The sequence below is a fragment of the Phyllostomus hastatus genome, unplaced genomic scaffold (assembly GCF_019186645.2).
Source record: "Phyllostomus hastatus isolate PE091 unplaced genomic scaffold, TTU_PhHast_1.1 phas_contig_17, whole genome shotgun sequence".
In the NCBI taxonomy this organism is placed as follows: Eukaryota; Metazoa; Chordata; class Mammalia; order Chiroptera; family Phyllostomidae; genus Phyllostomus; species Phyllostomus hastatus.
Genome location: NW_025333664.1, coordinates 36,418,245 through 36,445,931, shown reverse-complemented (window position 1 = coordinate 36,445,931; position 27,687 = coordinate 36,418,245). Strand labels below are relative to the sequence as shown.

At 40.8% G+C, this 27,687-nt stretch overlaps 1 protein-coding gene across 5 annotated transcripts in view; it reads left to right on the top strand.

Annotated features, from left to right (window-relative positions):
- KIF16B (kinesin family member 16B) overlaps positions 1-27,687 on the top strand; it is a 330,800-nt gene that overhangs the window by 22,829 nt on the left and 280,284 nt on the right. For 4 of the 5 annotated variants that reach the window (XM_045833301.1, XM_045833299.1, XM_045833297.1 and 1 more), the window contains exons 2-3: positions 12,998-13,067; positions 14,976-15,089. In XM_045833301.1, coding sequence (XP_045689257.1) covers positions 12,998-13,067; positions 14,976-15,089 — 184 coding nt within the window. Of the gene's footprint in view, positions 1-3,097; positions 3,203-12,997; positions 13,068-14,975; positions 15,090-27,687 lie in introns of those variants that run through there. The other variant, XM_045833298.1, reaches the window with a different exon arrangement.

The following is a 27,687-nucleotide window of genomic DNA, read 5'->3' as shown; positions in this document are numbered from 1 at the left end:
CTGCACACTTTCTCCACCATTGCTGATGGTTTTGGTGGCCTAGTTGGTCCTTTTCCCCCGTCTTCTTCTGTGACTTAACCCAGGTCCCTGCCATGGTTCGTTTGTTTCTCCTTTGGGCTTTGGTAGTGGCGTCCGATTATGTGGGAGCCCCAGGTTATCCCTCTGAGACATTTAATGGGTGTTGAAAAACAAAACTAAGTTCAACTGAGTAAATTTAAAGATCTTGGGTTTTATTTACCAATTCATGAATCAGGCAGGATCCCATCTCAGGACTAGAAAGGTGCTCCAAGAAGTTGTAAAAAATGGAAGGTGTTTACAGGCAGAAGCAGGTGGGACAAGGTAGCTACTAGCAGTTATTTGAGGCGCCGGTATCACCTTTCCTTAGAGGCCAGGATGGCAGGCAGGGTTCTGTCAGGCACATTACCTTACTGTTGTTGAGCAGGAAAGTCCAGATTGGCTGGTTTAAGACTCTGTTCCTGGGAGAGGCTGACACTGTAGGTAGGTTAGATATGAAGTCTTGGCTTGCTGACCTGGGGCTTGGCACATGTGACTCCGTTTGGGCCTGTTGGTTCTTTCTTTAATATGGGGAGGTAGAGAACCAGGAGGTTAGAACGCTAGCCTCATGTCTCAGCTGGTGGCTTCTCACCCCAGAGAGTCAGATTTAACTGGTGAGGGGCAGAGTGGGGCATCAGGAATTTTAAAGCCCCCAGGAGATGCTGTGTGTGGTCAAGTTGGAGAAGTCGTGGGCTGGGAGTCCTTGCTGGCAGTCTGAGTTCCTGGACATGCTCCAGGTACTGGATGCTTTGGATAATGGTCGGTGTGTTTTCCTCCTGCTGATGTTTCCTGGGTCAAAAGTCTACCCAAGTGGGGGACTGTGACTTCCTTCTCCTGTTTCTTTTCTTTGCTGCTGTGTGAGTTATATCACTGCTCAGAAAGCGCAAGGGAGGAATGACATTCTCTGTGTCTGACCAGTGGGGTCTGAAAAGGAGTGAGAAAAGGAAGAGGGGAGCAGGCACTGAGGAAGGCAGTATAACTCCATTTGCTGTTCTGAGAATATCCTGGGAAGGAACTTTCTGGTGACTTACATATGCCCTTCTCTCTCCCAGGATACAAAATGTGTGTGCACATTAGGCAATGACTGGGCTTCTTTTTCAGACTGACTATGTTTCATCTCCCATGTCAGCTGAAATCAGGTCTCTCCTTGGCCTTGCCTCCCATGCCTTTGGTGAGCCACCCATCCCACCACCAAAGGGGCTTTTATAGGGCTTTTTTTGGCTTGTTTGTTCTCAGCCATGTGGGGTCATCCTGGGTTGTTGAAGGGCAAGAGCATGATTATACATTTCTGTACCCCCCCCCCCCCCCAGAGGCTTGTAAAGTGGAGATATCTGCATTTGTCCATTGGTCTGCTCCTGCCTCCAGCTGCTCTCTGTAATTAACATGGGAGTGAGCCTTGCTGGCTTGCTTTCCGGGAGGGCTGGGGGAGGGACTGCAGGCACTGGCAGGATATCTTTAAATTGGAAATTCAGTATCTTGTCACAATTACCAGATGTAATTCACTGGTATTTAAAAATAAGTGAAAGAATTTTGGAGTTTCTGATATTTGTATCTTTTTAATGAACTGTGGCCTCCAGAATGTATTGATGGAGATAAACCATTTGTAAACAAAACTTATGAAAATCAACTGTGTGGTGGTTCTTCATTTTTTTGAGAGCTGGCAAAATGTATTTTCTGGATTTCCTCCATTTCCACACTTTTTGGGAAAACATTGGAAAGGTTTTGTGAAAGTAAATCTCCCTACCAGGTTGTAAGCTCCAAGAGGGCAGGGCTTTTTTGCTGGTTATATTCACAGTTAAATGTCAACTTACCTCCATAGTAGAGGCACAATAAACATTTGCTGAATGAATGGATGGATCTTGGGTTTGTGATGGAAATAAACACATTGATTGTCTATTATACACCTGGCCTTGTGTCGCCTGCTTTCTTCTATCACATCTTTCAAAAAATATATACATTGAGATAGCTTAATACTCTGTGTTGCTGTACAGTTAGTACTTTTCAGTAGCTGTGTGTGATAGGTTTTATTCAACCATTTTACAGATGTGGAAACCGAGGCTTGGCAAAGTTAAATAAGGTGCCAAAGTCACAGAGTGATTGAGAATTGGGATTAGAACCCGGGGCCCCAAGCCCAGTGCTTCCCCCCACAATGATTAAACCACTCTGCCTGGCAGCATCAGGTACTGTGCTTGATGAAAAAGTTGCATTAGATGATGATTGCATCTTATCCTGCCCTGACTTGAAGGAAAGTCTTTGGAGGAAAAAGTCCTTCAATTTAGTATTTTGAAGCATATTTTTCTCCTATCTGGTATATTTGGCAGGCAATGTAGTAAAAGGAATCAATTTTCTTTTTATAGGCCAGCTATATATATTTTTTCAAAAGCTGTCACTAAGAACATTTTTCTAAAACATAAATCTGGAAGGAAGGTTGTAGTGATGATATGGGTTAGAGCAGAGAACACTTATTTCTTTGTGTTTCATGGCACTACAGCACAAAACTGGAACATCTTGGGGCATTCAACAGTTGGTTTAATGTCTGAATACAGGGGCACAAAAGGAACAGTGATATGTGTTCTTATTGCTCTTAATATTTATATTTACATCCTCTTAAACTTCCACTTTTCTTTTATGAATGTGTTGTTCATGAGTTTTGGAGAAGCGTGTTGAAGAAGACTGGCCATATGCCCACCCTTTTCTGTGTCTTAGAAGGGACAGAAGGTCCCTGTGCCTGGGGCCTGAGTCAGAGTCACAGCCGTGGGTCTGCGGGAAGAGCCCAGCTTTGTTTCTGCCTTTGGAGTTAACATCTGCCAAGTTAACTGATATTTATAGGAAAAACACATCTGCATTTAAAAATTAAAAAATATAATAAATGTTGAAGCATTAACTTTATTTTAGTACTCGAGTTTAAGAGTAGTATCATGTTTTTAGTTCATCTGTTTATTCACTCTTTGATTGCTCATTCATTCATTCATTCATTCAAGAGCTTGCCTGTGTGGAAGGACTGCTGGACGTTGTGGATCTGTAAAAGGTGGGGTATGAACTCTGCCCCCAGGAAGCGTCTGGACTGGTGGGGGAGACAAACATGTTGTCCACCAGTTAAACAGAACATGGAAACCTCTGTGGTGTGTTATGGAATATCACACAGAAGGTAATGACTAAGAGACACCTGGGAAGGCCTCCTGGAGGAGGATACATCTTTAAGGGCTTTGAAGGAAAAGTGAGGAGGAGAAAAGTATATTTGAGGCAGAGGGACCAGCATTAGAGTCTTTGTGAGTCCTGGAAGAAGGGGTACTTCGAAATGGGATGGGGAGCTAGGGTAACTGACTTTGTACCCTGTTCAGAGAGTAATATTTGTATGGATTCCTTAAATGTGCTGACTGGCCCATTGTGTTACCACAGGAGCCCAAACTTACATAACCCCTGCCTTGAGAAGGATGTAGCTGAAATCAAGTTAGGGGGCTAGCTTTGCCCTCAGCAGTTCTCTGTGGCTTTGAAGTGTTGAATTCTTGCTTAATTCCTCTAACCTTTCATAGTGCTGACTGTAGTAGCAACTTTGAATGAGTCATCTAACCTCCTGGGTCCTCAGTTTCTTAGCATGAGATGAGGTCATGGGCAAGGTTTCTTCCTCTCTTCTGAGTTCATCCTCTTTTTGTCAAGTGCTCTATTTCTGAGCCTCACCTTGGCTCTCAGCCCTTCACCGTCTTGGCTTCCTGCAGAGTATCCAAAATGACCAAAAGTGTCATTGTCATCTTTAGTCTTGAGCAAAATTTAATTATTTATGATTTTGGGGTTGAATTTTGTAATGTTCGAAATTCTTCAGCTTTCTACCAGCTTTGCTTAACTGGGACCAGGCTTGCATGACAGAATGAAGCCTAATGCTCTGAGTGAATTAACTTTACTCTTATGCTCCTGGAATGGTACTAATTATGACCACCTTTAGGTTCTTACTCAATAATGTGTATATTATCCACCCCCCTTTCTGTTTTACCACAAGCTGGACTGTAGTTTTCATACTCCTTTACTATTTGCTCTTTCTCCCCACTTCACAGTGTTTCTCAGTGACTTCTGGACTTTTCTTTGGAATTGGGGGCAGTTGGGCTCATGTAAAGGATGGACTGAGACCACCCAGTAAAGCACCATCTCAGAGGGAGCTGAAGGCATTTAAGTTTCCACACACTCTGTGGAGTCCCAGCTCCTCCCAGGTGAGGAGGGATTGCAGACCAAGGCAGTGGCTCTCAAGCCTGGTTGGTTTCCAGCACCTCCTATGTTAAATGTACAGATTCCCGGTCCCTTGTCCTGGGATTCTCACTTGGTAGGTGTGGGTTGGGCTCTTCAGATGACTTGGGAATTCTAGCAGGTCTTGGGAATTCAAATCTGGCTGCATTGTCTTTTGGGCCCATCTCCACTGTCACCCCTGGCCCAGCACCTCCTGCTCGGCCTCCTCACTGGGCTTCTGCTCTGCTCTCGCTCCTCTGAAGTCCACAGAGCAGCTGGAGGGACCATTTAGAAACCTAAGTGTGATCATGCCACTCCCCTGCACTCAGAACCTTCCTGTGTCCTTTGCTTCAGATCACATTTTAGTTCCAAAGGCTTAGCCATTGAACCAAGGCCTTGAAGGCCTGATGTGGTGTGGCCCCAGCCTCCTTTTCTGGCCGCATCCTCTAATTTTGCATCCCCTCTTTCTTCTGCAGTCACACAGGCCCTTTGTTCTTTCCCAAGGCTCTGGCTGGGTCCTGCCCCAGAGCCCGTGCACCTGCTGTTTTCTTTATCTGAAATGCTCTCCCCAGATCTTTGCAGGGCCCTCAGCCCTGTTCTGGTCAAGTGTTTGCTCACACATTCCCTCAGGTGAGGTCTTTTCTGAGTACTTGCCTCCCCCTGCCTCTGCCCTGGGCACCCTTTCATTTCTTTATAGAATTTAGTAGTATCTAAAATGTAATTGCATTTATTTTTTTCTAACTGCCTCACTGAAATGCAGATTCTGGGAAGGCACAGTCTTTACCCTTTACCACCTTTTCCCTGCCTTGAGAGTATTATCTGGCATGTTCAAGGTACTCACTAAATATTTGTGGACTGAATGAACACACAAATCTCCACATACAGTGACCCAGGTAAGGGCTTGTTAGCCAACAGCTAAACCTCCATAGTCTCAAGGCAACTCATTTGCATTGAGACAATTCTGATTGTTAGGCTTTCTTTACTTCAGCTGGAAACAAAACCAGTATCTGTCTTCTTCCTTGCCCATTACTGTCTGTTGGGGAGTGGCTGCTGCCTGTCAGTGTGCCCTCTGGCATCAGTTTAGGGGAGGCAGTGTGGCGGATCCTGTACTTGCTGCCCAGGTCTTCCTTTGCTGAAGCTTGTTGCCCAGCTCTGGAGTGCTGTTGGCTTGGCCTTCATGTCAGCGCCTCAGGGCCTCAAGCTTTTCCCTTCCCTGGGAGGAGGAGGGAATAAAGACCTGGTCATCCGGTTTCAACCTGGGCAACTCTGCAGGGTCACTATAGCTCCAGAGCTGCCTGTGGGGTCCACTGAGGCAACTGCACTCACTGTTCCCTCTGCCCAGTCCTGCTTCTGTCTCCTCCTCCTCCAGGTGTTAATCACTAGGGCACACCTTAATGAGCAAGCACCCTGCGTGCTAAACTCACCCAGATTGTTTGCCTCTCTGGGATCCCAGCCTCTAACAGCTGGCTCTTTGCCTAATGTTTTAGGTTTATTACACCCTCTCTAAACCAGGGCAAGATAATAAAAGGCTCAGCTTAATAGCTCCCTCCTGTGTTAGCAGGGGTCAGCAGAGGATTTCATTTAGCATGTGGTGCTCATAGCATCTGAGACTGTGCAGTGCTGCTGTCCTTGGCTCTTTCATAGTAATAGCCCATGGGGAATGGGGTGGAGGCCATGCAGACTGGCTGCCACTCAAGGTTGGCACTTGGATGTAGGTTATGGTGCTGCTGACTTCCACCTGCCTGCTGTGTGGTAAGGTGCATTCTGAGCACCTGAAATAAAGTCAGGGTGGTTGTCTGAGAAACTCACTGCATGTTTTTTTCAGGATCAGTTTTCCCTGGGTTTTTCTTAAAAACTGTGCTGTGGGCTTTTAGGAATTCCATGAGGAGCTATTAAGTATAGTTGGCAGCCCCAGAATCTTTGAGTGCTCTGAATTGGCCATTAGGATAAGGAAAATATGGCTTCAGGAGAACAGCCCTCCCTAAGTTTGTTTCCGCACTTTAACATAAGTGAAGTGACACATTATATTATGGGGCCTCCAGTACTCCACTGGTTGCTGAGGGTGTAATTGAAGACTCCACTCAGTCACTCTCTGGGCTTGACAAATGGAGGCTGATACAAATGCATTTCACTGGAATTGCCTGCTGGGTGCACACCCCTGGGTAAGAGATGGTGCTGTCAGTGTTAGCAACCAACAGTAAAGTATGAGTAGGTCTCATGCAATATTTGGGATATAGTTATACTAAAAATTTATTTTTTTATCTGAAATTCAGATTTAATTGGGTGTCCTGTATTTTATCTGGAACCTGAATGAAAGAGAAGAAAAGTGCTGTTGGGTTGAGTGGAGGGACGGAGCAAATCATTGAGCATAGGGGATCAGGAGTGCTTCCCAAAGGAGGGGAGTCTGGGCCTGGTTTTGAATGTTGAGCACTGGTTTGCAGAAAGGTAGGGAAGGAGAGAGGCACATCTAGGCTGTGCACGAGGGTACCTATGGCAGGGGGTGGTGTGGAAGTACAAGGCAAAGGTGAGGTGTCTTCTCTGTGGCTGGATTGTCAGGAGGGGAGGGTAAAGAGCCTGCCATGTGAGGATGTGGACTTAACCCTAGAGCACTGAGGAGCACCCAAAATTTTAATTCAGGAGCTTTTTGTCTTTTAATTAACTAAAGCTACTTTAATTATAAAAGTAATATGAAGTCATGCTAAAATAAATTTCAGTGGTGAGATGTTCAATTTATTTTCTCATCCCCTGAAGTCCAGAGGTAACCACTGTTAATAGCTTCCTGTTTATCCTTTCAGAAATGTTCAGGGATGTTCTGTGCATCTGGAAGTATGTGTGTGCATATTCTGCCTTGTTGTATTTATTGAACTGCAAACTGGATCATGGTCAGCACACAGTTTTGCTCTGTTCTTTCTCCCACTTACAGTGTTCCTTGGGTTTTGCATAGTAGTACACATGGAGGTCACACCTTTTTTTAAAAAAAAAACAGATTTTTAAAATTTATTTTTAGAGGGAGGGGAAGGGAGGAAGAGAGGGAGAGAAACATCAAAGTGTGGTCGCCTCTCGTGCACCCCCTACTGGGGACCTGGAGTGCAACCCAGGCATGTGCCCTGACTGGGAACTGAGCCATTTGCAGGCCTGTGCTCACTCCATTTAGCTAAACTAGCCAGGACACCTTCTTTTTTTTTTAAATAGACTTTTTAATTTTTATTTTTGCTGTTGAGTGTCCTGTGATATGAAGGCAGTTAAATATTGCTTTCTTAGTCTGTAAGTTTTAAAGTGAATTTGGGGGGATACTGATTTACTTCCGAGGTTGGGGTGAATAAGCCAGTCTTTAGTCTCTTCCAAGCAGATGGCTCAGTTTGGAGATCTTACACCGTCTAGTCAGGCTGTTTATTATGCAATGGCCAAAAATGCTATCAGTGAATAAATGGAATCAATTTGAATTGCTGAACAATTCAAAAACATTTTCAAAATATTTGAAATAACACAGGGTTGTTTTTTCGAGTAAGCTTTCTCCTACTCATATGTCTGAAATCTCATAATTTTTATCTCTTTTTATGATTTGATATTTTAAAATTGTCTTTTCTTCTTTCCTCCACAAAAATATTGATCTGTAACTCAGTTTACTTACTCTAGTTGGTTCATTTGTGGCATCTTATGATTTGGTTTCCAGACCTTGCAAATAAATTACTTATTTATATGAAGGGACCATAATTGAGTTTTCGGGTGAGAAACCCAATTCACCAGAGTGGCCAGGGAAGGACATAGTTCATTTTGCTCTGTTATCAAATCAATGTTCAAATAATATTTTAGGATTATTTATTTTCCTCAATATGAGAAAAATGTCAAGATTTATTTCCCATGTTTCTGAAATGTCAGAGGACATTGACCTGAGCTGGGGGAGCTCTCAGTACCTGCTGTTTTACAGTCTTGAGCCAAATGATTAAGACAAAGCACTGAGCAGGGATTGTAAATGTTGTCCTCTTGTGCTCAGTGGACTCAGGTTGGAGGGTGAAGGAATCTGGGTTCTTGCTTCTCTGGTATTCTGTGGACCGGAGGTGGCAAACACAAGGCCCACTGGCCGAATCCGGCCCTCCACTTTGTTTTATCCAGCCTGGCACCTGGTTTCTATCCAGCAGCAGCACTGACCTCTCACTTAGCTGTTAAGGAGTAGTTACATATATACAGTCCTAAAATTACATTTGGCCCTTTGAAGGCAACTGTGAGGCTGATGTGGCCGCCGGTGAAAGTGAGTTTGACACTCCTGCTCTAGACTAATTGGAGGGATTATATCAGTAGGAATAAAATCCATATAAGCAGGATAAGCTAGGTAGGTACAGGAAGGGAAGGTGAATCAAACTAGACCTGAGACAAGGCTTGCTTAAGAATGAAGACAGGAAGATACCATAGCCTGTGAGGAAGCAAGAACAAAGGATTCTAGGGGGGCTGGTAAGGGACATGGTTTCAAGTAGAAGATGCATGTGGTGAGGAGTAGGCTGGGGTAAGAACCATTCATTCATTATTTCAGTCAGTCTATCACATTTAGCAACATTTTATGAGCATCTCAAAGTTGCAGGTACTGTGCCTGGACCTGGGGATATAAATGTAGGCCAGCAGAGTCCTTACTCTTACGTTCTCAGTTTGGTGGGTGAGACAAGCATGTGGTCCATCTAATGAGGGGACAGGGCAGAAGGCTTGCAAAGGCTCTCTGGGTGACATGTGATTACTGTTAAAATGACTTCAAACTGTTTTCGGCAGCCTTACACTGGCATTGGGAAGCAGCCTGGAGGTAGAAAGGGCTGGAAGCTGGTAGCTGGGCAGAGTGCTGAGAGTGAGGGAACCTGGGTGTGGTGGCACTCAGGTGACTCTTTAGAGCCGATTGTGTCAGACAGTTATTGCTCTTGGTCAGAAGCTAATGTACAATATAAGAGCAAGGGGTGGAGACAGTTTCAGTTGACTTAGGTTATATCCATATTCTTGCATTCAATTTAGAAAATAAACTTAAAGGTCAAAGTAAAAAGTTAGTGAGTTTCCCAGTGTATAAAGTACAAACATTGTGGAGTTTCTTTCATGAGAGTAAATGTAAGAATAGTCATCACCCTGCCATATTAATATAATGTCAGAGCAGTGCTTGTCAGACATTAGTGTTCATTGGAATCACTTAGGACTCTTGTTAAAATGCAGGTTCCTTCCCATTCAGTAGGTCTGAGGTACAGCCTGAGTTCCCAGTGGCTGATGGTGCTGCTGGGTCCTGGGCTGGGTCCAGGGTTTGAGTAGGGTACCTGTCTTTGGGGCACAGAACTTTCTGAGAAACAGGAAGCCCAGGGTTCCTTAGGACTGTGAACCTGTTGCCATCCCCTTCCCCATCACCACACTTGAGTCATACAGTGTCAAGGAGGTGGTGAATGCTTTGAAACCCACCTAGCTTGTTCAGTTTTGATTTCAGAAGTGTTCATCGAAAGACACTCTTATATTACATAATGGTCTTTCAGTCAATAGCTTTCCTAGTATTTTTATAGAATGGATGTTAATTTAGAACTAGGAAAGTACTTTTGTGGTTACTTATAGCTTAGACTAAACGATCTTGTAGAGGGCCCTTGTACTCCAAAGGTATAAGGCTCTGGACCTGTGGCATTACTTAACCTCGGGCTTCTGACACAAGTGGCAGGTATGGTAGCAGCTGAATTGCTTCAAGTTTTATAAACAAGAATTGACAGGGTCACCTCTAATCTTAGATCCCTGGATAATTCTGTGTGCCCCCCCACCCCCAGGTACTTGTTGATATTAATGGTTTTAAAATGAGAGCTCTAGACAGATTAATGAGTGACTGAGAAATGACTCACAAGGAATGGGAGGAATCCAGATGGGGGGCAGTCTGGGGTATTAAAACTCATCCATGCAGTTTTCTTGACTGGCAGGGTATGCTCTAGGAGGCAGTTAAATGCTTCAGGAAAGGCATCAATTTGTGGAGTATTTGTTTTGTGGGCCACAAGAACATGGGATTTCCCCAAGGCACATCTCACTTTTGGGCCCAAGACCTGGAGAGTGGGAGTGGAAGTGCCTTGCACGTGGGTGGGATTCCAGCTGCATCCTTCTTCCCCCTGGCTTGGAGAAGTTAAATGGGGTCTGTGTGACCCCGCTGTAGTTTTTGAATGGTGTTCACTACAACATACTCTTTAGGTTTATGTATTCCGTCTGTTCATCTTGAAGAGGTCAGAATGCTACCAGCACCTGGTTCCTCTACCCCTGAATTATTTTGAAGTAAATCCAAAACATCATAACATTTTATCTATAAATATTTTAGTATGTATCTCTAAAAGGTTAAGACAAAAAATCATCATGATACTATAATCACATTTAAAATAGTAATAATAATTCCTTAATATCATCAAATACCTAGTCCATGTTAACATTTCTCTACATATAATTTCAAAAAGCCTTTTCTGTTTGAGTTGAGATCCATTGGTTACATCTTTCAAGTCTTTTTTAATAGGTTACTCTTCCATCTTTATATTCCTTGCAGTTTGTTGTTGCTGTTATTGAGTAAATCTGCTCGTTTATCTACCGGCCTTCCCAGAGGCTGCATGGTGGTGCTGATTGCCTCCCTGCACTGTTGGTGGTGTCCTGCCCCCTGCCCCCCGTCCCCCCCCCCACCCCTGCCTCTGTATTCCTGGTGGTTCACTGAGGACAGGACTGCCGTGGCAGTGGTGTTGGCCCTGCAGTTAGGATGCGCCCATGTCTGATTGTGTCCTGGAGGCTGGAGTTAGCAGCCATTAATGGTCACTCTCTAGAGACATTAATGCACCATGGTTTGCACAATATTGATATTCTAATTCTTTCATTCCATCTTCATTTATTAGCTGGAATACCTTGGGAGGAGAAACTTCCCCTCAACAACTATGACAGTCGTTTGGCTACTCTGGATTGCAGATTTTGTTTAGGAAATGCAGAGGATATGCTTGATTTTTTCCCCTTTATTTAATAGCTTTCAAAATAATGAGGTGATTCTCTTAATCCTCTAAAGGAGACCATTCAGTTTTTATTTTTCAGTTATGAGTTCATAAACTTGTGCATATTCTATCTGTTTCTCTTGCAGTTATTATTATTTTTGCTGCTCAACTTTGGCCAGTAGGAACTTACTCAGGTTTACTCTTGGGTCCTTTTGACATGGCCTTTGTGTCAGTTATTTCTTCCTGTGCAACAAATTACTCCCAGTGTAGGGGTTTGAAACACTGTTTATTATCTGACAGTTTCTGTGGGTCAAGAGGCTTGTCTCTCAAGGCTGCACTCTAGGTGGCAGCCTGCTCCACAGCCAGGGCCTGGTGTGGCTGGGGTGGGGCTGCCCTTGTTCACCGGGAGGCAGGCCTTGGTTCCTCAGAACAGGGGCAGCTGGCTTTCCCCATTGCCAGGGCTCTCTCTCTCTCTCTGTCAGTTTTAAATAAAGTTCATACTAGTTTCTTCTCATTCAGATTTAGGATTATAGAGCTTTTACTTAATCTCATAAATCTTATGTTGTTTCAACCAAAAACTTTCATTCTCAGTGGCACCAACATAATTACTCATGTATTATCCCACAGTACACAAACAGAAATCACACAATGATGATGCCTACTTTACCACCAAGGCATGATTACTGAAAATGCTGTGAGATTTCTTTATAGTTCTTTTTCTCCTTAGGCTATGTTCCATCACATTATACAGTCAAATTCTTCCATACTGTCATAATTGAAATGGTTTCTTGCTGTGCAGTACACGCTTAGGTTTATTTGCTTCGACTTAAAAGTTTGCATTTTAGATTACTTTAATATATAATACGGGGAAGCATTTTTCTTAGTCTGTTGATATCTTGCTTCCAGGCATACCCTGTTTGGCTCAAATGAACTCTAATATACTCTTACACAATTTTTTAAAAAATTATATACCTTTGTTTCATTTTGTGTAAATTATTTTCTTCATTCTAAAGATGATTTACAGATTAAGTTGTTTCTTTTTTAGAAATCTAGGTTCCAACCCTGTTTGCTCTACTACATTTTCTTCTTTTTCCATTGGTAGCTTTTTGAAAAGTGCCAGGTTATCTTTCTTATCTTGGAATAAATAGTAGCATTCTTGTATACTTTTTTCCACTTTGCAGTCCCCACTTAACAATTGATCCTAGCTTCCACTCCATAGCAGTGTATAGAGATCTTCATTCCTTTTTCAGTGACATAACACTCTGTTGTGTAGACATGTCATTTGTTTTAGAGAATGACACTTTTTTAGGGGTTCTTTTGACTTCCTGTTCTGAATGGAGACAGAAGGAAGATGGGAGGAGGCGGCAGTGCCCTGGCTGCTCCTCGAAGCCGCACAGGTTATGACCACTCGGTCCACTTTTCCTCTTTGCTTTCATCCTGGGTGGAGGGATAAAGTGTCTTTCTTTTTATAATCAGTTAAGTGGGGCTGCTTTTTTCATGATTTATAGCCCTCCAAAGTTTCTGACATTTCATTTACACTCGTTTTGACTTACAGTTAGAAATTTTTCCAGATTTTGACAACACGTGATTTGTCAGTTTTTGATGGAGGCAGCTATTTTATATGTCTTCTTGTTTATATTAGTAAGGATTTGGCAATAGTGGTGTCAGGGATTGTACTTCAGATGCCATTTAGAAACAAACTCCCATATGTAAAAAGTAAGAATTATTTTTATAACAATCTTTTTTCTCCTAACCCAATTGAATTATTTGTGTTGCAGGGAAAAGGACTTGGAAGCCAAATTCATTATTCAAATGGAGAAAAGCAAAACAGTAATCACAAACTTAAAGGCAAGTAGTAAACTGGTCTCCTCCCCTTCTGTGAGCCCCATGTTCATTGCAGTGACTTGCGGATAAGTGAAATGCTTCTGCTGTTTCGCACTCCTTTCTCAGTTTAGTTAGCCATGTCAGTTGGCTCTTGGATTGGGCTCAGTGAGCAAACAAGTGGGTTGAGCCTCGGTTTCCTTTTCTATCCCTGGTTTCATTTGACCTGAAAACCAGACCCAAGCTGAGCTCATTGGCTTAGTCTAGACCCAGGCATTTTTATCCTGTATCCTGTGTCCTTAGCCTGGTCATGGACTGCTTTTTGTGAATTATTAAATAAGCTTTGGCCCTACTTACTTTTAATAAAAATAATGATGTTCATAAACTTTGCAAGAGGTGCTGGTATTATTCAAAATTCAAGGGATAAAAACACTGAACTTTTTTCTGAAAAAAATTGAAAAAATAATTTTCTAAGATGGCAAGTTCTTTCTTTTGCATTTAAATTATCCTATTAGTTTCTTTGATCAGTGAATTGTTAAGTCCCTAATACTTTTTACTTAGGGAGGAAATGAGGGCATAAAATTAATAATAAAGAAATCACATGCTTTATGGATTCATCCCTTTTTCCTTAGATATTTGTCACAAACTTGCCGGTGTGCTTTTCTGAGGCCTGCTGCTGCATGGTCAAGTGCAGATCAGTCTTAGGTTGGATTTCTCTTAATTTGTGGCTCAAGGGACTGGACACTTTGAAATCTAATTTCATAGTGGTGCAACTTGATCTCCAATGATAGAAGGTGGGGAATGCTCCTGTCTTCCAGTTGGGTTGTGCCCTAGATAATTTGATAGGCATCTGAGGCTCTGGTGTCCCTTTGCCTGAGGCATTCTCCAGTGGATTGCCTTTCTTTCCCCACCCACCACAATCCTTGTACATTCTGGCTCTGATGGGCCCATACTTAGCTTTCCCTCCTTTGACCTCCCCATCTTCTCACATTTCTGCCAGCCACCACTTGTTCTTTCCCTGATGTTAGTGACCTTTGCTTTGCTTTGCTTCGCTTCGCTTCATGTATCTTTGTAAAAACTTTAATCATTAAAAAATTCTATTTACTGAAACAGAGCGAGAGACTTTTCTTTGTGCATGGTGAAATCAATTTTCCTCGATTACTCTGTTGCTTTTTGAGATTTGCAAACATTTCCTTGATTGATATAACCAGAACATAAACACCCACACTTTTAACATTTTAATAATAAGAGCCTTAAAACATCTTCTTTACAGTGTCTGAATTATTTTGGGAAAATATGTTGCTCATTGAATTTATTCAGGAAGCTGTGTAAGGCTTTGGTGGCATGTGAAGATTTTTAAACATGGTTTTGGTTCAATTTAGGTATGAAGCAAGGTAGACAAGATATATGCAAACATTTGCAATAATGTGATATGTCTTGGGAGAGTCTCATCTCTCAGGGGTAGAAGGAAGTGTTTCTGGATGGAATACCCAAGGGGCGCTTCATGGAAGAGGAAGACTATCACCTGGAGTTTTCACAGGGGCCACAAAATCACTGACTCTAAGGGATTTCAGTTACATGAGGGTCTGTGTGAATAGCTGCCCTGGAGTTATGCAGACCCCAACTCCGGTGGTTTCACTTATATAAAGGGAACAGTAAAAGGCATTGAAGATAGGATAAAACAGAGTCAGGCTGGAGTGTCGGGTTCAAATAAAGTAATCATGCTAACAAGTCCAGGAAAGTAGCTTTGGGTCATATCATGGATTGACTCTAGATTTATTTATTTTGGTGTGGTAGGGGTGGTCAGGAGGAATTAAATGTTTCTTAGGATGTGAATATGAAAAATGATGATCATTGTATATTTTTTAAGAAGAAAAAACTTTAGATCAGTTTTCCACTGACAGTGCTCCTATTATTATAATCTTATCTCTCCAGATACCAGAAGGAGGGACTGGGGACTCCGGAAGAGAACGCACCAAGACCTTCACTTATGACTTTTCTTTTTATTCTGCTGATACAAAAAGTCCAGATTATGTTTCACAAGAAATGGTAAGATATTTTCAAAAACTCTATTTTGGTTTATTTTCATGTTGAGGAAAACATGCGTACCCTAAAATTCTTAAAACATCAATTAAAAATATAATTTACATAAAATTAGTCTTTGCTAATTTAGCTTTTTGATTATTATATAGCACCATTTATCTTAAGCCTAAGAATTCAATCCCTAAAATGCTGATTTTTCTTTTAGCTTCAAAGCATGATGATCATAACTTTTGTTTCAAAACTTTGACACTACTATTTTGAAGGAGCTCTGCAAATAAACCATTTTTAGGGGGACATTTATGTGCTGCTGAACGTGACAAATAAGCCAACGTAGCCTTGAATCTTGCTGTGGTGCAGAGCTTTATAAGGTGGACTTCAAACACAAGTCATATCTCTCCTGCTGGAGTGGATCATTGTAGGTTCTAGAAAGAAAGAACATTTTGTCCAAAATGTTTATAGAACCTCGAGTAACATGAAACCTGTGCTGTAGGCTTTTACAGTCTAAAATGTGGATATGACATGGGCAGGTAAGAATAGACTCAAAGATCCTCCTCCTAGGATGCTATCGAATATGGACATTTCCTATGAGCAGAAGGACAAGGGTGTTTCCATAGGTGGGTCAAGGAGGGTGTCTGAGCCCAGTGGTGTTAGGGAAAGCACCAGTGTTGGGGGAAGAACATGGGTTTCATGGCTGAGCCTCCTCTTGGCTCGTTACTGCTTCAGGTCTTCATGTGTTTAAACAAGGATAAGAATTCCAGCCTGTCCTGGGTTGTAATCCATGCAATGGCATCTTGTCTGGTTTCTTGCAATTTGATGTATCCGTATACCTAAATCATCGACACTGTCTGGGAATGTGTTAGAAATGCAGAATCTCATGACCTATCCCTGATCTCCTGAATCTGAAACTGCATTTTTTGCCATGATCCCCAAGTTATTTACATGCACCTTAACATTTGAGAAATTTAGCTGGCTTAGAAAGGGATTGTGGAAAAGGTTGTTTTCTGAGGCAGTGTAAATGTTGGCATAAGATAGGTTGTGAAGCAGTGCCACCGACACTGACCTTGGAGGCGACGGCCATGGGAGGATGAGACCCCAAGCAAACTTCCTAGTGGCTTCTGTTGCCAAGGTAGCTGTGGCAGCATGCTGTGTCCATTAGCAAGTTGTCCGTGGGGAGCTAGTACCTTCTGCTGGGAGCAGCTGTTGTCCTCTGCCCTGCACCACTCTTTGTAGAGAGGATTAGCTACGAGACTGGGATTGTTGACTGCTGTGAGGACCAGCATGGGATCACTGGGCACCATCTACACACAGTAGGTCTGGTATTTCCTGGTGCTATATCCCAGGTAAAGAACTCAGAGATGGTGGCTAGGTAGTGGGGAGCAGAGCCCAGTTCTCCCTGTGCCCAGCTGGAACACCTAGCTGATCTTTTGAGGAACAGAGTAAACAGCCAATGGAATCCCAGCTTATATGAAGTTTGGAGGCAAAAATTGCAGACAACATTGAAAAACCTGCAGTGAGGAGATGACCTGGGACGGTAAGGTCCCTGGGATCTGCACTGGGACCAAGGCTGCTGTGCCCCCGCCAGCGCCTGCTGCAGGATACGGGGAGGAGAGTTAGATCGCTAGCTCCCTCCTCTGCCAGACCTGGGAGGGCAGCCCGCACCAGGAGGGACCTGGATGCTGGACATCCCTGGGGGAACTAGAGGCGAAGTGGGAGACTCACAGAGGCGGTATACACCCTCTGGGACTGTGGACCTGGCACCAGAGAAATGGGGGAGCCAGCCGACACCTGGAGAAGGGAGGAGTTGGGTCCCCTTGGACCCTGACTCAGATAGTCTCCGGACTGGCTGGAAAGTTGGGCTGTGTGAAGAGCCATGCACTTGTTGGGAACTGTGGGCAGCTGTTTTGTAAGGAACTTCCCAGCAGCGGCTAGCGCACCCCAGGGTGATTTTAGCTGCACATGCCCAGAGTGAGTGGCAGAGAGTAACGCTGCATTTTATTGTGCATTTGTATTATTTTTATCTTGTCATTATTTTTTACCACTTTTATGTTATTAGTATTTTGTTATTTCTTTTCCTTATATTTAGTTTTCCTTGTTTTATTTCCCTGTTTAATTGCATTGTTTGGTTTTCCTTATTCTCTCTTTATTGTATTTTAATTTTCCTTCTTTTACTTCACCTGTGTTCCAGTAACACACAACTCTTGATTGAGTACTTTCTATTCTGGTTATCCAAATCATATATTTCTTTCTTTTTTTTTTTTTTAAATATTGTGCTATTTTTATTTATTTTTTTAGATTTTATTTATTTATTTTTAGAGAGGGAAGGGAGGGAGATAGAAAGAGAGAGAGAAACATCAATGTGTGGTTGCTGGGGCCGTGGCCTGCAACCCAAGCATGTGCCCTGACTGGGAATCGAACCTGCGACACTTTGGTTCACAGCCCACGCTCAATCCGCTGAGCTATGCCAGCCAGGGCCAAATCATATATTTCTTGTCATATTATTGTTGTTCCAGTACTATTGTAAATAATTGTTGTTCCATACAATTGTATATACTACACACCAGCACTCCCTGATTTTAGCCCACTTCACTTTAGTCCTGAGCATTAGTATTTTTGTGGTTAACTCTGTTCTCTGTCACATTATGTCTACTTTCTATACTTAATGTCACTATATCTCATCATCTAATCTTGCACAAGTGCTCTGATCTGGATTTAGCTCACAATCATCCTCCCCTTTAACAAGAGTCTTATCTCTCTTTCACCTTTTATAAAAAGTGGCTAATTGGGTGAAATACCACAGTTAACACTATACTTAATAAAAAAAAATCTCCTATCTCTTCTCTACTTGCTGACACTTTAAATCCCATAAAATACTCTCCTGCTGTCTTAATCCACTTTGCCTAACCCTTGCCACTGATCAGATGCAAGAATAGGTGGAAGCTGTGAACCTCAGTATACCTGCTGGAGGAGAAAAACCACCAACAAAGAAACCACCAAAAGGTAAAAACCCAAGTACAACAAAAGAGCCCATATAAACAGAAGAAAGGGCAAACCTGGACCGTCCAGACAAGGAGATAAGAGACCACAACACAGAACCTCATAGAATTGCCTTCATAGAAGTTCACTCTCCAAAGACAGTTAGCAAAGCAAAACATCAAGAAGCACAGAAACAAACAAAAAGAGTCATATAAAATGGGGAGACAAAAAAAGAACATGCAATCAAAAGGAATGGAAGACTCCCCACTAAAAGAGTTAAACGAAATGGAGGTAAACAATCTATCAGATATAGAATTCAAATGAATGATTATAAACATGCTCAAGGAGTTCACAGACAACTACAAGGAACTGAATGAGAACTACATCAGCATGAAAAAGGAAATAGAAAACAAAAACCAGGAAGAAATGAAAAATAAAATCTCAAAAATAAAAAATACATTAGAAGGAATTATAAGCAGGCTAGATACAGCAGAGGATCGAATCAGTGAGCTGGAGAAAAAAGTAGAAAAAAACACCCAGATAGAGCAAGAACAAGAAAAGAGACTCAAAGAACAAACAGGTGTTAAGGGAGCTGCAAGACAACATGAAACGTAACAATATCCATATAATAGGGATACCAGAAGGAGAAGAAGAACAATGGATAGAAAACCTGTTTGAAAAGTAATGATGGAAAACTTCCCTAATTTGGTGAGAGAAAAAGTCACACAAATCCAGGAAACACAGAGTCTCAATCAAGAGGAACCCAAAGAGGCCTACTTCAAGACACATCATAATTGAAATGGCAAAATTCCAAGACAAAGAGAGAATGTTAAAGGCAGCAAGGGGGAAACATGAAGTAACATCAAGGGAGCCCCAATAAGGCTAGCAGCTGACTTCTCAACAGAAATGCTCCAAGTCAGAAGAGAAGGGCAAGAAATATTCCAAGTAATGAAAGTCAGAGGCCTGCAACCAAGGCTACTTTACCCAGCATGGCTCTCAATTAAAATGGAAGGCCAAATAAGGAGCTACCCAGACAAAAGAAGTCTAAAAGAACACAACTCTACCACACTAGCTCTGCAAGAGATGCTAAAGGGACTGCTTTAAGAAAAGGAAGGAAAGGAGTGAAAGAGAGAGAGGAACATAGGCATGAAAAATGGCAATGGATACTGTAGTTTTTGGACTATAAGATGTACTTTTTTCCCATATTTTTAAAACGATTTTATTTATTTATTTATTTATTTATTTATTTATTTATTTATTGATAGAGGGGGAAGGGAAGAAGAAAGAAAGGGAAAGAAACATCACTGTGTGGTTGCCTCTTGTGTGCCCCTTACTGAGGACCTGGCCTGCAACCCAGGCATGTTCTCTGACTGTGAATTGAACCAGCAACCCTATGGTTCACAGGCCCATGCTCAGTCCACTGAGCCACCCCAGCCAGGACTTTTTTATCACATTTTTTGCTTCAAATTTTTTTTTCCTACTTTCCTCCTCTAAAACTAGGTGTGTCCGAAAAGTAGATGCAGCTAGGTTTTAGAGAAGGACAGTAGGAAAAAAATTTTTGAAGCAAAAGATGTGGTAAAAAGTATGTCTTATAGCCCGAAAAATACAGTAAATACCTATCAATAATCTTAAATGTAAACGAATTAATGCTCTAATCAGAAGACGTAGAGTAGCCAAAGGGATAAGAAAGCATGACCCACACATATGCTGCCTACAAGAGACCCATCTCAGAACAAAAGACCTACACACACTGAAAGTGAAGGGCTGGAAACAAATATTCCAAGCAAATGGACAGGAAAAAAAGCTGGGCTAGCAATACTCATATCAGACAAAATAGGCTTCAAAAACAAGGGCCATAAAGAGACCTGGAGGATCACTTCATAAACTCAAGGGAAGAAACCATCAAGAAGACAAACATTGTAAATATATATACACCCAACATAGGAGCACCCAAATACGTAAAGAAAATCTTGGAGGACGTCAAGAAAGATATTGACAGCAACACAATTATAGTAGGGGATTTCAACACTCCACTGTCAAAAATGGATAGATCTTCCAAACAAAATATCAAAAAAGATATTGCAGCATTGAACAATGTCCTAGATGAACTTAACTGATAATATAGAGACTTTCATCCCAAAGAAGCAAAATACACATTTTTTTCAAATGCACATGGAAAATTTTCAAAGATAGACCATATGAGAGGACACAAAACAAGCCTCAACAAATTCGACAAAATTGAAATCATATCAAGCATTTTCTGTGACCACAAGGGACTGAAAGTAGAAACCAACCTCAAGGAAAATACTCAAAAACACTCAAACTCATGGAGATTGAATAGCATGCTATTAAACAATGAGTGGGTCAAGAAGGACATCAAGGAGGAAATCAAAAAGTTCCTGGAAACAAATGAAAATGACCTCACAACAACCCAAAACTTATGGGATACAGCAAAGGCAGTCCTGAGAGGGAAGTTCATAGCAATACAGGCATACCTAAAAAAAAAAAATAGAATCATTTCAAACAAACAGCCCAATGCTACACCTATAAGAACTCAAAGAACAACAACAAAGACAACGTAGAGCAAGTAGAAGGAAGGAAATAACTAAGATTGGACCAGAATTAATGACATAGAGACTAAAAGCACAATTCTAAGGATCAATAAATCCAGGAGCTTGTTGGGTCCACTCATTATCTTTGAAAAGATACACAAAAACAACAAGCCTCTAAGCACACTCATCAAGAAAAAAAGAGAGAGGACCCAAATAAACACAATCGGAAATAAAAGAGGAGAGATTACAACTGATACCACAGAAATACAAAGGATTATAAGAAATTACTATGAAGAACTGTATGCCAAGAAGTTTGAAAACCTAGGTGAAATGGACAAATTTCTAGAAAAATATAATCTAAAACTGAATGAAGAAGCAAAAAGCCTGAACACATCAATAACAGCTGACAAAATTGAAGCAGTATAAAAAAAACTCCCAACACACAAAAACCCTCCACCTGATGTTTTCACAGGAGAATTCTACAAAGCATTTAAGGAAGAGCTAACCCCTACCTTTCACACACTATTCCAAAGAAATCTAAGAAGATGGAAGACTCCCAAACTCTTTCTATGAAGCCAGCATCACCCTAATCCCAAAACCAGATAAAGTCACAACAAAGAAAGAAAACTTCAGGCCAATATCGCTGATGAACATAGATGCTAAAACCCTCAACAAAATATTGGCAAAATGAATCCAGCAATATGTTAAAAAGATCATACACCATGACCAAGTGGGATTCATCCTGGGATGCAAGGATGGTACAATATTTGCAAATCAATAAACGTAATACATCACATAAACAAAAAGAAAGACAAAAATCACATGATCATATCAATAGATGCAGAAAAAGCATTTGACAAGGTACAGCACTCATTTATAATAAAAACACTCAGCGAAGTAGGAATAGAGGGAGCATTCCTCAACCTAATAAAGGCCATATATGAGAGCCTACAGCCAACATCATATTCAATGGGCAAAAACTAAAAATTTTCTCACTAAGATCAGGAACAAGACAAGGTTATTTACTTTCACCACTCCTATTCAACATAGTATTGGAAGTCCTAGCCACAGCAATCAGACAAGAAATGGAAATAAAAGGCATCCAAATTGGAAAAGAGGAAACAAAACTGTCATTGTTTGCAGATGACATGATAATATACATAGAAAATCCTATAGACTGTAGCAAAAAACTACTGGACCTAATAAATGAATTTGGTAAAACAGCAGGACACAAAGTCAATATCCAGAAATCAAAAGCATTTTTGTATACCAACAATGAAACATCAGAAGCAGAAATCAGGAAAAAAAATCCCATTTGATACAGCAACAAGAAAAAATAAAATACCTAGGAATAAACCTAACCAAGAGGGTAAAAAACCTGTACTCAGAAAACTATACAGCACTCGAGAAAGAAATTAAGGAAGACACAAACAAGTGGAAACATATACCGTGCTCATGGATTGGAAGAATTAACATCATCAAAATGCCCATACTACCCAAAGCAATTTACAGATTCAATGCAATACCTATTAAAGTACCAATGGCATATTTCACATATATAGAATAAACACTTCAAAACTTTATATGGAACTATAAATGACCATGAGTAGCTGCAGACATTTTGAGAAAGAAGAGCAAAGCAGGAGGGACCACAATACTTGATATCAAACTGTATTACAAGGCCACTGTAATCAAAACAGCCTGGTACTGGCATAAGAACAGACACATGGACTGATGGAACAGAATAGGGAGCCCAGAAATAAACTGAAGTCTGTATGGTCACTTAATATTCGACAAAGGGGGCAGCAGCATAAAATGGAGCAAAAATAGCCTCTTCAACAAATGGTGTTGAGAGATCTGGATGGCTACATGCAAGAAAATGACTCGAACACTAACTTTCACCATACACAAAAATAAATTCAAGATGGATAAAAGACTTTAATACAAATTGTGACACCATAAAAGTCCTAGAGGAGAACATAGGCAGGAAAATCTCAGATATTTCATTCAGCAATATTTTCACTGATATGTCCCCTAGAGCAAGTGACACAAAGGAAAGAATAAACAAATGGGATCTCATCAAAATAAAATGCTTCTGCACAGCTAAAGAAAACAGCATTAAAATGAAAAGAGAACCAACCATGTGGGAAAACATATTTGCCAATGATACCTCAGACAAGGGTTTAATCTCCAAAATGTATAAAGAACTCGCATGAGTCTAAGAAAAGAAACCCAGTTATAAAATGGGCAAAGGACTTGAATAGACACTTCTCCAAGGAGGACATACAGAGGATCCAGAGACATATTAAAAGATGCTCAGTATTGCTTGCCAACAGAGAGATACATATTAAAACCACAATGAGATACCACTTCACACTGATCAGAGGAGCCATCATAAACAAAGCAACAAACAACAAATGTTGGCCAGGTAATGGAGAAAAGGGAATCCTAGTGCACCGTTGGTGGGAATGCAGACTGGTGCAACCGCTATGGAAAATAGTATGGAATTTTCTCAGAAAAATAAAAATGGAACCGTGTTTTGACCCAGCAATTCCACTGCTATGAACCTTAAACACCAATTCAAAAGAACCTATGCAGTCCAATATTCATAGCAGCACAATTTATAATAGCCAAGTGCTGGAAGCAACCTAAGTGCCCATCAGTAAATGAATGGATCAAAAAACTATGGTACATTTACACAATGGAATTCTATGCAGCACAAAGAAAGAAGGAGCTCCTACCCTTTGCGACAGTATGGATGGAACTAGAGAGCATTGTTCTAAGTGAAATAAACCAGGCAGTGAAAGACAAATACCATATGATCTCACCTTTAACAGGAACCTAATCAACAAAACGAATTAGCAAGCAAAATATAACCAAAGACACTGAAATTGAGAACAGGCTGACAGTGACCAGAGGGGTGAGGGGAGGGAATAATGGGGGTAAAGGGTGAAGGGTTTACAGGAACAATTATAAAGGACCCATGGACAATAACGAGGGGGGTAGAAATGTGAAGGAGGTGGGGAGGGCCGGTATGGTGGGGGGGGGAGGCAGAAAACTGTACTTCAACAGTAAAAATGTAAAAAAAATAACTATGAAAAGTTAAAATATTTTTAATTAAAAATGTACAAAAAAGATATACCATGATTTTATATATTTTAGAATTTATGTAAATGTATTTTGTACATGTATTCTATAACTTGTCTTTGTTTATCATTGTGTTGATATTTATCAAGTTTAATACCTGTAGTTCAAGTGGACCCATTTTAACTGCTTTATAGTAGTGCACTGAATGACTATTCTTCATTTTTTATTCATTAACCTACTGTGGTTGGTAATTTAGATGTTATTGTGGCCATGACAAATACTATAATAAACATTCATGTATAATAAAAAAAAGATAGGTTGTTAACTAGAGAAGTTGTTCAAAGGAGAGGACTGGATTGAATCTTATCTTCCAGAAAATGTTTGATTCAGCACTAGGGAAAAATAGAAAGGGCAATAAGAGTGAGAGCCGTAAAGAGTGATGAAGTGCCTGGTATGAAAGAGGGGCCAGGACAGGAAAGATGAAACAATGCTGCTTGAGCTTGTATTGGTGTCGGAAACTCTGCTTTGTGCTCATGTGCACTATCTCACTTAATCCTTACAGGACCCAAACAAGTCATCCTGAGCTCCATTTTTCTTTGTCAAAGAGACTCAGTGAGCTCAAATAATTTGCTTAAGTCCATAGACCTAATCGATTTTATAGTAGTAGAGCTGAGATCTTGGAGCAGATGTATAAGGTGTAAGAGAATAAGATTGATGTGTTCTAAATGACAGGTGGATAGGGAAGCCCTGCTGAATGAATAAATGAATGAGTGATGATGACTTCAGTGTTTAGGTAATTGGATTAATCAATGTTGGTAGCTAGGAGTCTGATGAGGAATTGAATGTTATAGATACTGGATTCTAGATTTTGGCTTTAATGTGGGAATGGGAATGAAGTGGCTGGTATCAGGGAATTTGTTAAGGGAGAACAGTCAGTTCACTGCACAGTTTTTAGAATGTCTTCAACAGAGGTTGAATGAAGGGCTGTGAAGTTCTCCACTTCTAACTTACTTAATGAGCAACTGGATTCCCCCCTTACTTAACCTGAATTTGCGGCCTTTTGGGGACAGAGGGCTGTGCTGAGGGAAGGCCCAGGGACAGAGAGTAGAGTGGTGTGTGATGGCACGGCCTGGCACACTGAAGACAAAACTCAGTAAACATTTGCTGAAGGAAAGAACTTGTTTACTGATGGTGATAAATTGTGGAAACGGATGATATTTTCCAGTTCTTCAAGAGTCAAGATTAGGAAAGCATTAACAGGTTTAGCTCTTTTGGAAGATAAAAATAAATGCCCAAAATTTAAAAATAGTTTTAGTTTGTGAAAGTTTTCAGCTGATAAGGATAGTTTTCATGCTTCAGGTGTATGTGCAGTAACTCAGATGCTTTGAGTTCTTTGACTTTCTAAAACAATCTGAGATTGTTCCATTAAATTACAAAATTAAACACTATTTTCTAGTATAATCACGTGTTATAAAACCAGCATAGATAAAGGAAAAGACCTATTTTTAAACACACTATTAAACAAAAGGTAATCTTCCCTCCTCCCTAATTTTAATAGCTGTTTTAAAAGTGGCTTCAATTTCAAATATTGACTAAAGTTTTCATGCTGCCGTACTTGGCACAGGAATTGAGCTGACAGGGTGTATTCTGGCCATAAACGGAAAGATGCAAACTTAGTACCATGTCTGTTGTCTTCTTCCTTTTCCATTTTTGTTCTTCCTCTTCATCCTTGTCTTCTCTTTCTCCTCCTTTTCTTCCTCTTCCCCCTTCTTGCCTCCTTCTTTCCCTTCTCCTCCCCCCCCTTCTCCTTCCCCTACTCCTTTTTCTTTTCATTTGACTATAAAGGCATCTTGAAAGATGTATATGATCTGGAAATAAAATTTGGTACATAAAAGATACACAGTGGTATACTACTTCAGCTGTAAGAAAAGATGAAATGCTGCCATTTGTGACAACATGGATAGACCTTGAGAATATGCTTAAGCAAAATAAGTCAGACAGAAAAAGACAATTATATGATTTTCCTCATATGTGGGATTTAAAACTGAAAGCAACAAAGAAACAAACAAGAAAAAAAAACAAATGAAGACTCATAGACAGAGACAGCACTATGGAGGTTACCAGAGGGAAGGAGGCTGGGGTTAGTAAAGGGTAAAAGAAGGTCAAATATATGGTGATGGAAGATTTGACTTTGGGTGGTAAACACACAGTGCAGTATACAGGTGATGTATCATAGAATTGTATACTTGAATCTCTATAGTTTTATTAACCAATGTCACCCTAATAAACTTAATTTAAAAAGACATCTTGAGAAAATACAACATGCCTATTACTATAAAGTTGAGTGTCCCTTAATGTTAAATGAACACCAAGTAAGATGACCATGAATATTTCTTCCTTCCAAGTTAATTTTAGATTTAGAAAAAAATTCATAAGCTATTTAAAGCTAAACTCATGTAAATTAAAGGCCATTAGATAAGGTTTCATTTTCTTAATGATTCTTCAAAACTCCAGAGGGAGGCTTTGATCTCACACAGTCTGTTTTTTGATTCAACCCTGGAGAAACTTGAAACCTGAAATATCCGGGTTGACAAACTGGATGGAAGAGTCTTCTGTTTTAACAGTGCCCTCTGGTGGGCAATTCCCATCAAGTGCGGCCCTGTGATACTTAGGATAACTCTGGAAATTAGTTTTCAAGTTTGCTCAGACAAGCGGCAAGGTGGCTTTTGGATAACCTAGCCAGGTGAGGATCTCAGTGGGGTTTAATGCCAGGGGGGAGAGCAGTCTCTTAAAATCAGCTCTTCCCTCCCTACCTGGTTTGGTAGATGATGGTAAATACTTCCTTTGTGGGAATTGTGATGGGTAGCTTCTTTTCCTTGCCATGGACCCCAGAGATATGGGCAGTGTCTGGCTGCTTCTCTGGATCCCTTGCCATCTTTGGGTGGGTTACTTGAAGCTGAGATTGAGCCAGGCCTGTGTCTCAGTGCCTCCAGACCTGCATTTTGTAGCCCCATTTTATACTCATGCTGCTAGCGCCACCTGTGATACCCCCTTAACTTCCTATCCCCCACAACCCTGCCCCTCTGTCAGATAACTCCAGCTGAGTTAACTTTGTGGAAAATAAAATAGTAGCAAAATGGTGGGTGTAGATTTTAACCCTAGGCAAAAATTTCATTTTGAAAACTTTTGGGTTTGGTTTAAATGTTGGGTTGACCAAAACGTCTTTTTAGTTTTTTTCTGTAAAATAAAAGACACATTTTTAATTTTCACCAATAACTTTACTGATTTGGACATTTTGAGTATGTTGGCTGTCTCCCACTATTGGCTTCTAGCGGGTAGAGGCCAGAGGTGCTACTATGCATCTTCCAATGCATAAGACAGCCCTGCAGCAAAAAGTTATTTGGCCCAAATGTCAATAGTACAAGAAACTTTGAAACCACTTTTGACACATTCAATCAGTCATAGCACCTTCCCCATATACTGCACAAATCTTTTTTTGTGTATTTCAGTTGTGTTTCTGCCTTTCTTGAAATAATAAAGCATAATACATTGAAAATGTTGCATATTTTCTTCCATCTTCAATATTAAAATGGCTGCACAAAAGTTCACCAATTTTGATGTTTTTTTTTTTAATGCATACTGGTATGACAGCTGTCACAATACAATCTAACAAAATTGTTTTGAATGAAGTTAAAGACAACTAAAGACTACTATTATATGGAAAAAAAATCAAGTGGTCATTTTGGCTAACTCAATATATTTTCCATGACTTTGTTTTATTCCAGACAAAAGTATAAGGGAAACTCTTTGGGAAGTTTATGGAAGGCTGTTCTTCGTTCCATTGGCACTGAGATGGTTAAAATGATGGATACCTTTTGTTTAATCAGAGAGAATTGAAGAGTTTTTCCTCATCTTTCTTATATAGTGGTGAAAATGAACCTAAAATGGGGGGTCTGGAGCCCTGAGTCTCCCTGCAATTCCTGCCTTTTGCT